This window comes from Phocoena sinus, chromosome 1 (genome assembly GCF_008692025.1).
Source record: "Phocoena sinus isolate mPhoSin1 chromosome 1, mPhoSin1.pri, whole genome shotgun sequence".
Lineage (NCBI taxonomy): Eukaryota > Metazoa > Chordata > Mammalia > Artiodactyla > Phocoenidae > Phocoena > Phocoena sinus.
Window position 1 is genome coordinate 22,058,546 of NC_045763.1, and position 14,535 is coordinate 22,073,080.

Here is a 14,535-nt window from a genome sequence, read left to right on the forward strand (position 1 = left end):
GGTTGACAGGAGCTGGGAAAAGGGGAAAATGGAGTTACTGAAGTCTTTTTTGGGGAAAGGGTCAATGCTTGATAGTGAAAATATGACAGATCATTTAATTGGAAGTGTGTAAGACACAGGGCTAGTGTGACAATAGAATAAATAAGCTGGAATGATAGTGTGTGTGGTGGTATAAGAGTAGGATTCTTAAAATTAAGATGTTAGAGGTGATGCAGTTACCGGTTCATATTGTTGGTAGACAAACAACAGAAGGTAAGAACTGTGGACAACTGAAAATCACGGTGTTGTGGAAGCCAGAGCATGACATGCAAAGAAGCTGCCTCTTTTCTACAAGGAGAGCCAAGCTAATGACTAAGGTGTCCCATATCCATTTGGTAATTAATGATTAACCCCTTGGATTTTCCTTATTTCTGTCTTCCCTATTAAGTATACAGTACATCTGACTGAAGAATATTCACCATTGTGTCTCTTCCACATATCACAGGACCTGAGAGATACCATGCGATTGGTATATATTGTTGAATAAATAATGAATAAATGAAAAAAATCAGCACCTATGTGTTTCAAGGACAAACTTTTAGAGGAAAATCTTCACCTTAAACCAAATAATTTCAAAACGTAAAGACTGATGCTAAAAACCAAAAAGAGGGTAGTCAACACAAATCATGCCCATATACTAATCAGCATGTAAAAACAATTATAAGTAGGTCATTAAAAAGAAATTCAACTCTGTATACCTTAAAGTTTGCTCTCCTGATTCCTGCATCTTGGCTTTTTTCACCTGTAAAACAATTATACAAAAGCATCAATGTCTTGATCTGTTTTTAAAATCATCTAGCTACTCAAGTGGCAGCCTAATATTAACTAATAAATTACAGGGTAACTGTTTCCTTTTGTTTCCCTTAGATTTATTTTATTAATCCCTATTATATTTTAGAGTTAGAGATGTACTTGTTTTCACATGAGCCTCTCTCTTTTTTTAAATGAAAAAAGTATTTTTCAGATTCAAGGTAAATAAAAGATTTACCAGGATTTTTACTCAACACAGAATGTCTACCAGGATAAGGTATCCAAACTTGGATACAAACTGGTTAGTTTAAAATTTTACCAGACACACAGTTTTATTCTCAAACAGTAAGTATGGCAATCTCACTATCATCTAATCATTTATTTAACAGAAATATCTTTATATTCAAATTACTTACATGCCAAATATAAAAATAAATTCTAATCAGGTTGCCAGTAATCTAAAAACTATTCTTCACATTATACTGTTTTTTCCCCATATTTTCACCTTCTCTAATTCCTTCTAAGGTAAAAGCATTTTCATTGAAACAGTTTAAGAATCCATAAATGAAAGATCAATGGTTAATACTACTAAGTTTCCCCGGTTTTTTTATATGACAAAGAATCTGATTTTAGAGTTTTCTGATTAGAATTACTAGTTATAGCAGAAGTATGCTTAGTGTGCTTAGCCATACAAATTATGAACACTTAAAGTATTTCAAGCTGACAAAGAGTACTGCCAACCACTACAAAGAGTAAGAACTCACAGAGGCAGCAACTTTGCTAAACAATTTAAAATAAACATATCTGGTGGGAATACAGCTATTTAATATGATTAAATTTAACAATTCAGACAAGGTAAATAATAATACAAGTTAAATACAAGGCCCATACAATTTCTCATGGACAGCCACTCCTCATGAGAAAACATGACAAAATAAATAAGGCCCATAAATACAAGTATACCAACCAAGTTAAATACAAGGCCCATACAATTTCTCATGGACAGCCACTCCTCATGAGAAAACATGACAAAATAAATAAAACCAAATACTCTTGGTTATTTGCTTATGGCATATCAACTCATTATATAATGCTGCCTAAATTTTCAAAGGTACCAATAAAGGTAAAGAAAAATGGGGCATTAAAAAAGAACCCTCTAGGGACTTCCCTGGTGGTGCAGCGGTTAAGAATCCACCTGCCAGTACTTCCCTGGTGGCGCAGTGGTTAAGAATCCGCCTGCCAATGCAGGGGACATGGGTGCGAGCTCTGGTCCAGGAAGATCCCATATGCTGCAGAGCAACTAAGCCTGAGAGCCACAACTACTGAGCCCACGAGCCACAACTACTGAGCCCACGAGCCACAACTACTGAGATCTGTGCGCCACAACTACTGAAGCCCACGTGCCTAGAGCCCGTGCTCCACAAGAGAAGCCGCCGCAACAAGAAGCCTGAGCGTCACAAAGAAGAGTAGCCCCCACTCTCTGCAACTAGAAAAAGCCTGAGCACACCAATGAAGACCCAACACAGCTAAAAATAAATTTTTTTAAAAACCTCTAAATTTAGAAACAAAATTATAGAAGCATATGAAGGAAAAAAACAAAGAAGTTTGAGGTAGATAAACCCTTACTAAGCATGATATTAAATTCAAAAGTCATAAGGAGAAAACAGACTTATTTTACAAAAATTCAAAACTTCTGTATGATAAAAGATACCAAAACCAACCAGGAGGTCAAGGAATTCCAGGATGGTATACATACTGTGACAAGAGAATTTAATTGTATTACAAATGTATGACATAAACTCACTGAAAGGCATAGGAGAAAAATGCGCTGATGGAGTAATGCTGGAAAACACGTTTTGACTGGAAACTGCAAGGCTAAAGATAAGAAAAATTCAACTTTCTAGTTTATCTACTTAAACTTCCTAGTTTATCTATTTATGTCATTTCACAAATGACAAAATACAGGCTCTTGCTATAATATAAATGTGCTGTCCCTCCCACCTGAAGATGACAGTATTTACATAAGGTCAGATAATACTGTAATTTTCCAATAGTGGTGATGAATCTATGCTTAGCTCACCCAAAGACCCTCTTTGCGATCAAAGAAATAATTTTAAAACAGTCTATGGTCTCCTAACAGTAATCCATATAAAGAAAACTAGAGCACTGAGGAATCTAATTTATCAGTCTTCATTTTATTAGCACCACAGAGTAACAAACTTAGCTAGAGAACTAAAAAAAAAAGCCCTGGAGCAAAATTTTAAAATATACCATAATGGCCTTTCAAGTAAGAACTACGCTTTTTTACTTTCTATTTACTACAGTGCCAACTCGGTACAAAGAGTATGTACTCATAAATAGAAATGGAGAAAATGTACGTAAAGACATATCTACCAAACAAAAACATCTGGAGGAGGAAAATATGTTATCAACTAATTTTGTACCTTTCACAGCCCATTGTTAGCCTTGATTTGGGCAATTATGTCCTCCTATAAGTCAGGGATAGGAAACCTTGGCACTAGAGGCAGGTAAACTAAAAGGATACAGACCGATTTCACTGGATTACAAAAGGATGCGTTCAAACAATACAATCCAGAAACTGACAGAATGTAAAATAGTGCAGCTAGTTTGGAAAACAGTCTAGCAGTTCCTCCAAAGGTTAAACATAGAGTTACTATTACATATAATCCAGAAATTCCACTCCTGACTATATAACCAAGAGAAATGAAAACTTATGTCTACACAAAAACTTGGACATGAATGTTCCTAACAGCATTATTCAAAATAGCCAAAAAGTGGAAACAACCCCGGTGTCCATGAACAGATGAACGGATAAATACAATAATGATAAATAAAATGATGAATGATAAAATAAATCCATACAATGAAACATTCAGCAGTAAAAGGGAATGAAGTACTTATACATGCTAACACAGATGAATCTTGAAAAGATTATGCTAAGTGAAAGAAGCCAGTCACAAAGGACCACATATTTTATGAATCCATTTATATGCAATATCCACATATAGGTCAATAGGAAAGTAGATTAGTAGTTGCCTAGGACTGCGGGAGGGAGGGAATTGAGGGTGACTGCTAATGGGTACAGAATTTCTTTTTGGAGTGATGAAAATGTTCTATAATTGACTCTGGTGATAGTTGCAAAACTCTGTGAATATACTAAAAACCATCAAATTGTATACTTTAAAATGGATGTGAATTGTATCTCAATAAAGTTGTCATTTAAAAAAATGACAATCTTACGGGCATGTTATGACTAAAGGTTACACAAAAAGGAAGAACCACTGGCAAATTCATGAATCAGAGTTCTACTTGTGCCTCTGCTTAAAAAAAAAAAATAAATCATGCTTTAAATATAACAGAGCAAAGGAATACATATAACCCAATACACAAATTCAGAATATCCAGGTTCAAGGCTCAGTTCTGAGAGTTAATTCACTGTATGTCTACTTCTCTACATCTGTTTTCTCAACTGTAAAAGAAAACTATGACTATTTCACAGGCCTGCTGTGAAGATGAAATTGGTGGTGGTAGTGGGGCGGGTGGTAAGGGAGAGAGCGAATGAGAGAGAGGTGTTTATGAAAGACAAAGACATTGTTAAATTTTAATGTTACCACCAAAAGCAGCAAAAACAAAGCTGAATTTCCAAAATTTCAAAGACAAGATTAAGAAATACCACTTTCTAGATAAGAAAATTATATTATGCATCTCAAATGTCATTCCAGAACTATTCTGAGATGACTTTCAAGTATATAACTATAGTGCCTCCTAAGTTTTAACAAGAGGCTAAATCATACTAGGGCTTGGTAAACTATAATCTTGGGAATAATAAATCCAACAGAAGTCTGCATGAAGCCTATAAAAAGGAAGATGTTTTTGTCAGAATTTATCCACCACTGTCAAACAAAGCGTATCATTCTCTTTACTAGAAAGTCATACTCTATATTCTAGAAGGGGAAAGGGCTTGATCATAACCTGGATGAAATTATACACAAAAAACATTTAATGCTATTTTCTTTGATTGTGCTTACCAACAGTCTTTTTTTTTTTTTTTTTTTTTTTTTGCGGTACACAGGCCTCTCACTGTTGTGGCCTCTCCCGTTGTGAAACACAGGATCCGGATGCGCAGGCTCAGCAGCCATGGCTCACGGGTCCAGCCGCTCCGCGGCATGTGGGATCCTCCCGGACCGGGGCACGAACCCGTGTCCCCTGCATCGGCAGGGGGACTCTCAACCACTGCGCCACCAGGGAAGCCCACAGTCATCTAATTATTAATTTTACTTCCAGAACTTGACATAAGGAAATGAGTATGTAGAGAGTGAGAGTAAGCATTTCACTAGAAACTAGAAAGGTAAATACCCGTGGCAGAGACAACTTCCTGCTCCACCATTGCATGTGGGGTGTGACTTGCGATGGGAGGCAAAAAACATGTCTTTTAAGTTCACAGGTACCCGTCCAAAAGAAGTCACATCTGGACCAAGTAGAAACTAGTGGGCATCAGATCCTGGATTTGATCTGGATGTAGCAACTGATGGAAGCTGGGGCTGTTTCTCTTAAGAGGAATGTGTGGGGTAAGGAGTTACATATTGTTCTTTAGATGTGAAAAATGAAACAGGTGAACCAAAGAGAAGATTATTGTAGATTCACTTATAAATATTCAGTGGTCTTTTTCCTGTTCCTGGGCACAAAGGATGCTATAGACTGAATGTCTGTGTCTTCCCCCAAGATTCATATTTTGAAATTTTATCCCCAATATGATGAAATTTGGAGGTGGGGCTTTTGGGGTGATTAGGTCATGAGGGTGGAGCCCTCATGAATGGGATTAGAGGCCTCCTGGGAATTCCCTGGCAGTCCAGTGGTTAGGAGGTTCACTGCCGGGGGCCCAGGTTCAACCCCTGGTCAGGGGAACTAAGATCTCGCAAGTCGTGCAGCAAAAAAATTAAAAAATAAATTAAAAAAAGAAAGAGACCTCCTTTTCCCTTTCCACCATGTGAGGTCACAGCAAAAAGATGGCAGTCTATGAACCAGGTAGCAGGCCCTTACCATACACCAAATCTGCTGGCGCCTTGATTTTGGACTTCCCAGCCCCCAGAACTGTGAGAAATCAATTTCTATTGTTTATGAACCACCAATTCTATAGCATTTTGTTACAGTAGCCAGAATAGACTAAGACACAGATTGATGGCATTTTCCAGACCCCCTTGCTGTCAGGTTGGAGCCATCCACATAAGCCACTTCTACAACTACCCCTTAAAAACATCTCATGTGATTCTCCAATCCTCTCTTCCGTTTCTTTGGCAACCATGGAGGCCACAGTTGAAGATAATAGCATCACAAGATGAAAGAAGCCTTCACGGAAGACTGGCCCAGGAAAGCTGTCAATCTATAGGAGACTAATGTGAGAGAAAAATACACTGCAGATTCATTCTCCAGTGTTAAATGCCTACAGTGAGAATTCTAGTTCATATCCACGCTATCATTCATTCAACTGACTGTTCTCTACCAAGCCCTCCTGAAAGGGAATATAATGATAAACAAAATACAGTCCTTGACCTCAAGGAAGTAATAGTTTGGTTGAAAAGAAATAGATAATTTCTAAAACAATGAAACAGGGACTTCCCTGTGGCACAGGGGTTAAGAATCCGCCTACCAATGCAGGGGACACAGGTTCGAGCCCTGGTCCAGGAAGATCCCACATGGCGCGGAGCAACTAAGCCCGTGAGCCACAACTGCTGAGCCCGCATGCCATAACTACTGAAGCCCGTGCACCTAGAGCCTGTGCTCCACAAGAGCAGCCACTGCATGCAAGGAAGAGTAGCCCCTGTTCGCCACAACTAGAGAAAGCCCACACGCAGCAACGAAGACCCAACGCAGCCAAGAATAAATAAAATTTTTAAAAAGTAATAAATAAAACAGTGAAATAATGATTCTGATAGAAGTTCAAGGTTCTATGGAACACAAAGAAGGAGCACCAAACCCAGTCTTTTTACTGGGGGGAGTCTAGAGAATTAGAACTCATTTGAAATAACTTAGGTACCTGCTTATAAATGTGGAAATAAAACATTTTTAATTGATATAGTATCCTTTATAGTTTGAAAATTACCCTCTTTTTTTTTTTTTTTTTTTTTTGCAGTACGCGAGTCTCTCATTGTTGTGGCCTCTCCTGTTGCAGAGCACAGGCTCCGGACGCGCAGGCTCAGCGGCCATGGCTCACAGGGACGCGCAAGCTCAGCGGCCATGGCTCACGGGCCCAGTCGCTCCACAGCATGTGGGATCTTCCCAGACCGGGGCATGAACCCGTGTCCCCTGTATCAGCAGGCGGACTCTCAACCACTGTGCCACCAGGGAAGCCAAAGATTACTCTCCTTTATCGATAAGACAAAAAGAAATTAGGGGTTGAGTATAGTCGTTCTCTCTTAGCCACTTATTCCATCCTTTTATTCTCCAAGACAAAAACACAAATTTTAGGGTCCTTTTCATTGCTCTCAAGAATATTTCCCAAGCTTCACTCCTTTTCCATGTTTTAGCCTAGAGTACACTGTGGTTGTAATCATGTACCACCTCTTTTGTCTACAGTATTACTAATTTATTTTTAATATTTAAATACAAAAGGCACATATGCTCCTATTTTTAGAAACCCAAACCATACAGATATGTATAAAATAAAATATAAAAGACCTTATTCTGCCCCCAAACCTCCATGATTTCAGTATTAAGTTTTGTGTATATTCTTCTAAAAATTTTTCCTATGTATATATGTCCTTTTAAAACTTGAGCTCAAAGAGCACCCTGATAGCTATAAAGGAGTTTTTTAAGGGCTTCCAGTTTGCCAGGAACAGTGTTAATTTATACCTCCTGTCCTAAAACCGAGTTTGGTTAGTGCCTCCTTTCACTCTACAAAAGAGTTCTAGTTTGGACAATAATATGAGCTGCTTCAGAGTAGCTGAGAAAGATGAAGACTAGGGTAAAAAGATGGAGTGATTTCAAGGTAAGTGATGACCATAGAGAGAACCATTTCTGACTGCAGAGGATTGAGGACTGACTGGCAATAAGGGAAAGTGAAAGAGAACCTGAGGCTAGGATTTATGTTGTATTGTGAACAATGACTGGAACAATCTTGAGATAGAGCTAGCAAGTAGTACAGAAACAAGAAAGGGATAACTCAATAAGGAAGAGACAATGTGATTAAAATAACTCCAATAGTAATGCTCATCAGCAACATCTCTCTTTATACACAAGTAAACAGCAGGGTTAAAAATCTTGGCTTTATTCAAGATGTGGAAACAACCTAAATGTCCATCGACAGATGAATGGATAAAGAAGGTATGGGGTGTGTGTGTGTGTGTGTGTGTGTGTGTGTGTGTGTGTGTGTGTAATGGAATACTACTCAGCCATAAAAAAGAATGAAATAATGCCATTTGCAGCAACATGGATGGACCTAAAGATACCACACTAAGTGAAGTAAGTTGGAAAAGACAGACAAATGCCATATGATATCACTTATATGTGGAATCTAAAACACAATGCAACTGAACTTATCTATGAAACAGAAACAGACTCAGACATAGAGAACAGACTTGTGGCTGCCAAGGGGGAGGGGAGTTGGGGAGGGATGGATTGGGAGTCTGGGATCAGAAGATGCAAATTATTATATATACGTATAACTGAATCACTTTGCTGTATACCAGAAACTAACATAACGTTGTATATACCTCATAAACTATATCTCAATAAAATAATTTTTTTTTAAATCATGGCTTTATCATCATCAACTTGGGATAGGACCATTCTTTCCACTCAAGTTTTAGATTTCTACTACAGCCTGTGAAAATTAGCTTTACTCCTCAACATCTGACATTTACTCTTCTTATTCTAATTATTTTTAACAGTTAATAAATGCTCTATATTTTCTTAGACTCTATATTTGTCTGTTCGGCACCCACTAATCACAGTGCCAAACTAAGAGCCAAAGTTGCTTACATCTCCCCTGCAATCTAGAGCCTATATTCTGAACCATACTCTGAACTATATTCCCCTGCTGTGAAATCAACCCAGTGCCAGATACCTAGTGATAGCTTCTATACCCCAAAACCCTCTGGAATTATTCAAACTAGCCAATCCTAAATAAACAATTACCCTATGTTACGTTGCTTCACCTTGCCTGTGGAAACCTCAATTAAGGCCGTAGCCTATGCATTCTCTTACAATCCCCTATGCATCTCTGCCTCCTGAATGACACTGGTGCTTACCCCTGTGACCCTGTGTGGTCTGCTACATCTATCATCTCTAAGAGAAATGTAACATGAAGTTTTTTTAAAAAATAAATTTATTTATTTATTTGACTGCGTTACATCTTCGCTGTTGCACATGGGCTTTCTCTAGTTGCGGCGAGCAGGGGCTATTCTTCGTTGTGGTGCGCGGGCTTCTCATTGTGGTGGCTTCTCTTGTAGCAGAGCACAGGCTCTAGGCTCCCAGGCTTCAGGAGTCGTAGCACACAGACTCAGTAGTTGTGGCACACAGGCTTAGTTGCTCCGCGGCACGTGGGAGCTTCCCAGACCAGGGCTCGAACCAGTGTCCCCTGCAGTGGCAGGCGGATTCTTAACCAGCGTGCCGCCAAGGAAGTCCAAACTTTTTTTTTCTTCTTTTTTTCAATGGCACTGACCTCTTCATGTAGTCACTCAATCACCTTTATAAATTTATAAATTAAGACCCAGGTACAAATCAATTTAAAAAAAAAAGATGCCTCATGACCATCACGATTTATAGTCAGCAGAAAATTTGTGGGTTTAAAAAAAAATTTTTTTTTAGTATTTAAAAAACAATTTCTTTTTTTAATTTTTTGGCCACATCACTTGGCTTGTGGGATCTCAGTTCCCAACCAGGGATCGAACCCAGGTCCCTGGCAGTGGAAGCACAGAGTCCTAGTGACTGGACTACCAGGGAATTCCCAGAAAATTTGTTTTTAAAGCACTTTAATTTCTTAACTCTCTCTGAAGTAACAATCAGATTTTGCACATCATATTATAGATACTGAACAGAACAGCAAACAAATGAAGCAGAGAGGAAAAAATGACTCACCAGCAGGTCAGCTTCACAATTCTCATTACCTTAAATAGGTAAGGAGTGACTAACAACAATACTCATTTCAACAGTATGTCAACACTTACATAAGTCTTTTGAAACTATGACTAGACCTTTGTCTTACTATATTAAAAACTCAATGACAGAATCTTCTTTGGTACATTTAGTGTCTCTAATTCAGCTATTTGTTCTTATAGTGTATATCTTAGATACACCGCTGAGGATGATTTTAACCCTACCATTTCCCTGATTATTAATGTTCCACCAGGGATATGGGATGACATTTTAAATGTTTCAAAAGGTCCTTTTACCAACTGCTTATGTCTTCCTAGTTTTATACTTAAGTGAGGGACTAAAAGACTAATAGCAGGGCTTCCCTGGTGGCGCAGTGGTTGAGAGTCCGCCTGCCGATGCAGGGGATACCGGTTCGTGCCCCGGTCCGGGAGGATCCCGCATGCCGCGGAGTGGCTGGGCCCGTGAACCATGGCCGCTGGGCCTGCGCGTCCGGAGCCTGTGCTCCGCAATGGGAGAGGCCACAACAGTGAGAGGCCCGCATACCGCAAAAAAAAAAAAAAAAAATTGTAAAAAAAGACTAATAGCAAAAGAATCACCAATATGCACCAGTATGTCTCAACATAAAGTAAAATATTAAAAATGTATCACTGATGTAAAGAATACATCTAGAACATGAAAAACATACCCTATTATCTGCTTTCAAAATTCAAAGTTTTTTAGGTTGGATTTTATAGGGAGGTAAACATGTACCACTCTATATTCTCTCTTAATATAAAATGCAAGAGGCTCATTCAGGAGAGCAAATTGAACAGCAAATTGAATCAGTATTTATCTAATTTCAGAAAAAGAAGGTCAAGCCAAAAGGAAAAGATCCTTTAACACAAAAGTATCTTAATAGAATGATTACTATTACCTTCCTTTTTTAAATGCTAAGGGTCAAAAAACACTTAGGAAAAAACAAAAACAAAAAAGCCATGGCAAGGCAATAAATCTGTATCACTTGGGGACATTTAAAATGATTTTATTTATTTATGTTAAATATTTAAAAGAAATTAAGAATTCAACCTATTCTCGAGGGTCTTATCTATTTTTAAGAATTAGCTAGTGGTCAAATTATACTTTCTTCAACTACTACTACTACTTTAAAAAAAATTAAGTCAGGGAAATTTAGGTAATGATAAAACTAGATTTTTCTGGCAGAAATGGTATATACTGTTTGGTAAATAGATGTCCTCTTTTATTTTCTAAAAACTGTAAGAGTAGCCATTGCTTTTTTTAAATGACACTTCTAAAGACAATATTTATTTTGTAATGCTGAATTTTCTAAGCAAGTCCTTGGCATTAAGTTAGCAAAATATGAATTTAGGAACACAGAACATCGTTTCTTAGAAGGAAAGTATTAAGGAGTCCTTTCCTTAATTTTATTTCTGATTTAGAATCTGTAGTACAACTGAATAATATTTAACATCTCTTAAGATTAGCTTTTCTACAATCAACTTTAAATTGTTAAAGGAAATACTTACTGGTTGCTCTGGTAAATCTTGCTCTTCTTCCATGAGGACCAATACTTCTTTATTACACTTATGTGACTGGACTGCAAGTGTCTCTCAGCAGTCTTCACAGTCTATTTAAAAAAGAGGGGGGATTCAAAACTTTATGTACTCTTAAAGCATTATCATTGAGGCCATCAGAGAATAATTTTAAAAATATTTTGCTACCTCAATCTTTCTACGTGAGCTCCAATCTCAAAATCTCAAATCTGCACGTGGCTTTTCAAAATGGACATGCTGCACCAAGTCAGGATAGGTTTACACAATGACTTTTATAATTCCTTGCAAAAGCCAACACGTGGAGCCACTTCTGCTGTACTTAAAACATGGTTACTATAGTGCCCAACGCATTAAACACTTTATAGCAGCCATGTGCAATTAACTAAAACACAACTTTTTTTAGAATTAGGGTTACATTAAAAAATGATAAAAACTAGCTTAGCCAGTCAAGAAGTTATGATAACATCTAACCTGCTTTAATGGGGAACATTTACATAACTGTTAACACACAATCACTTTAAATAGGGCAAACTGGAATATCAAATAAATACTTTCGCAACCAACTATCTGTATATATGTAATCAGCTTAAAGGAAAACTCAACTCTTCTGGATCTATCTTAATAATGCAAATAAATAAGTAAAGTGAAACACTGAATTTTAGAATTAAGGAAAATAATCATGTAGAGCTAGGACCCAATTTATCCTGAAATAGCTCCACTACATGTATTGCCTAGTCAATTATTTAAGCAAAATCTTTACCTTCTCAGATCCTGCTCTTCCTGTCCTGGTTTTCAAACTAAAAAAGAGAAATAGGACTCTAAGCCCCACATTTACTGGTAAGAACACCTTATTGTGCCCTGCTGCCGAGTGAGACAGAAAGATGTTAGAAAACTAAATAATTATAAAAACTATAAACTCCATTTCTATTTAACAAAAATGAAAGTAGCACTTCTCCAAAAGAGATGTGATTGTTTATGCCTTTAATTAAGATCACACCTGTTTTCACTTATTTTACCAACCACTGTAACCAACTTAACAAAGCTAAAGCAAGTATAGAATCTTATTGCAGAAGTAATGAATAAAAAGGGAAATGAAAAACTTCACTTATACCAATTTACCACCACTCCACTAATACTGCTCTATTCTGGTGTAATACAACACACTTTATTTTAGAGTCACACTCTAGAATGGGAAAAGGAGAGAAAACACATATAGGGGACACAATCAGACGCAAAATTGTCCAACTCTGACACAGCTTTCCTCCCTGCCCCGATCTAGAATGTCAAAAGAAAAAAAAATTTAAAGGTCAGAAGAACTTGATGCTCAATGCACTCATGTGTAACTCATACACAGAGCCTCAAAAGCTAAGTTTTCATACTACATGACGTAGATAACTAGTACTGCAGAATTACAGCAGGCAATAACTAAAGCTCACAGGAGCTATCTTCCCTGCATTTGTTTTGCTCTACTCACAAGAGCACAACCAATGTGACGTGAAACTGATTCACAATTGTGAAAGATGAACTGTTTTTTTGTTTTACCAGCTTATATCTGTTTTAGTTTTAAAATGAAATGTCTTGTCTTTATGGCATTTTAACAGTGTCAATGTACATAATGTATTTAATACATACATGATTTCATCCCAAAAGAAAAAGCAAACTAGGGTCAAATCATTAGAGAAATGTAATGCCTTTAATACCTCATTTGTTAAACTTTTGTGTGACCAGATCTCATCTAAACAAAAAGTGATATCCCAGGTTTTACTCAATTGAAAGCCATAACTGTAATGACTGCAATCTCTAATTAGTAGATTCTCAGCAAAGGAGAAGGAAGGGATATTCTTTCTCATGGAGGAAGGGTTATAAATCTACGCCTAAACAAGAGGAAAGTAAGAAAAATTGTGTTAAAAAAAAAAAAAAGAAAAAAGGTACTAATAACATGTCCTTTAACTTTTGTTTTAAACACAGAAATGAATTTATCTTAAAAATATGAATAATGTTAAAGGAGAACATAGATTTTTTTATAAATCAAAAGGGGTCATGGGTTTTATTTATTTATTATTTATTTATTTTTTTTTGCAGTACACGGGCCTCTCACTGTTGTGGCCTCTCCTGTTGCGGAGCACAGGCTCTGGACGCGCAGGCTCAGCGGCCATGGCTCACGGGCCCAGCTGCTCCACGGCATGTGGGATCTTCCCGGACCAGGGCACGAACCCATGTCCCCTGCATCGGCTGGCAGACTCTCAACCACTGCGCCACAAGGGAAACCCGGTCATGGGTTTTAAAAGGTAAGAAATACTACTCTTAATAGTGGGGAAATAAATTCTCAAGCCACATAAAACAAAATGTTAAAATCCTGAATTTTGTTTCTTAGGAATATGGTAATATTACAGTGATTTTATAACAGAAAGGGAACAGCTTTCTATTTTTGAGATAAATTCTAAGTTGAAAGAAAACCTTCTTTAAGGGAAAAGATTGGAAGACATTCTTTTCTACCTCTATTTCTTCTTTGAAAATAAGCACCTTCTGTTGTTTCCATCTTAAAAATCACCTTTATCGTCTTCATTTTTCAATTCAGGGAAAGAAAAGGGTCACAGATAATTTCTACATTTGGAAAAAAACCTTAAAAAAATCAAGTAATTAATCAATGACCACCAATAATTTTGATAATTTTAAAACAAAAAGGCAACCTACAAAGGATGCGTATGATTTATTACAGAATTTCTGGGATTCTACTGGCAACATGTGATATATGTGAAGTTTGTAAACATATATTCTGGTACACTTGTATATAAAATATATTAATAATGACTATAAATTTTGTAATTCCATTACAACATGCATCTAAGATACTACCTTCCATCAATATAGGATTCTTCCTTCCTTCCAATATTTTGTAATGTCACACACCTGAAATATACTAGATAAAAGAACGCAAGTATTTATCATGCTTCTAGCATTTATCAATGTGATAATAAAACTTTTAATATTAAGATCTTACACCATTTTCTACAAGTGGCACACACTTACAATCGAAAGTCACATTTACTAACCACCAGATGAAAGTGTTATATAACACAGA

At 37.1% G+C, this 14,535-nt stretch overlaps 1 protein-coding gene across 19 annotated transcripts in view; it reads right to left on the reverse strand.

The window, feature by feature from the left end:
- Positions 1-14,535, reverse strand: part of EYA3 (EYA transcriptional coactivator and phosphatase 3) — a 144,054-nt gene that overhangs the window by 55,758 nt on the left and 73,761 nt on the right. For 16 of the 19 annotated variants that reach the window (XM_032629277.1, XM_032629351.1, XM_032629298.1 and 13 more), the window contains 2 exons: positions 11,427-11,527; positions 738-781 (listed from right to left, as the gene is read on the reverse strand). In XM_032629277.1, coding sequence (XP_032485168.1) covers positions 738-781; positions 11,427-11,459 — 77 coding nt within the window. In that variant the 5' untranslated portion in view covers positions 11,460-11,527. Of the gene's footprint in view, positions 1-737; positions 782-11,426; positions 11,528-12,213; positions 12,251-14,535 lie in introns of all 19 variants that reach the window. The other 3 variants (XM_032629291.1, XM_032629281.1, XM_032629284.1) reach the window with 1 other exon arrangement.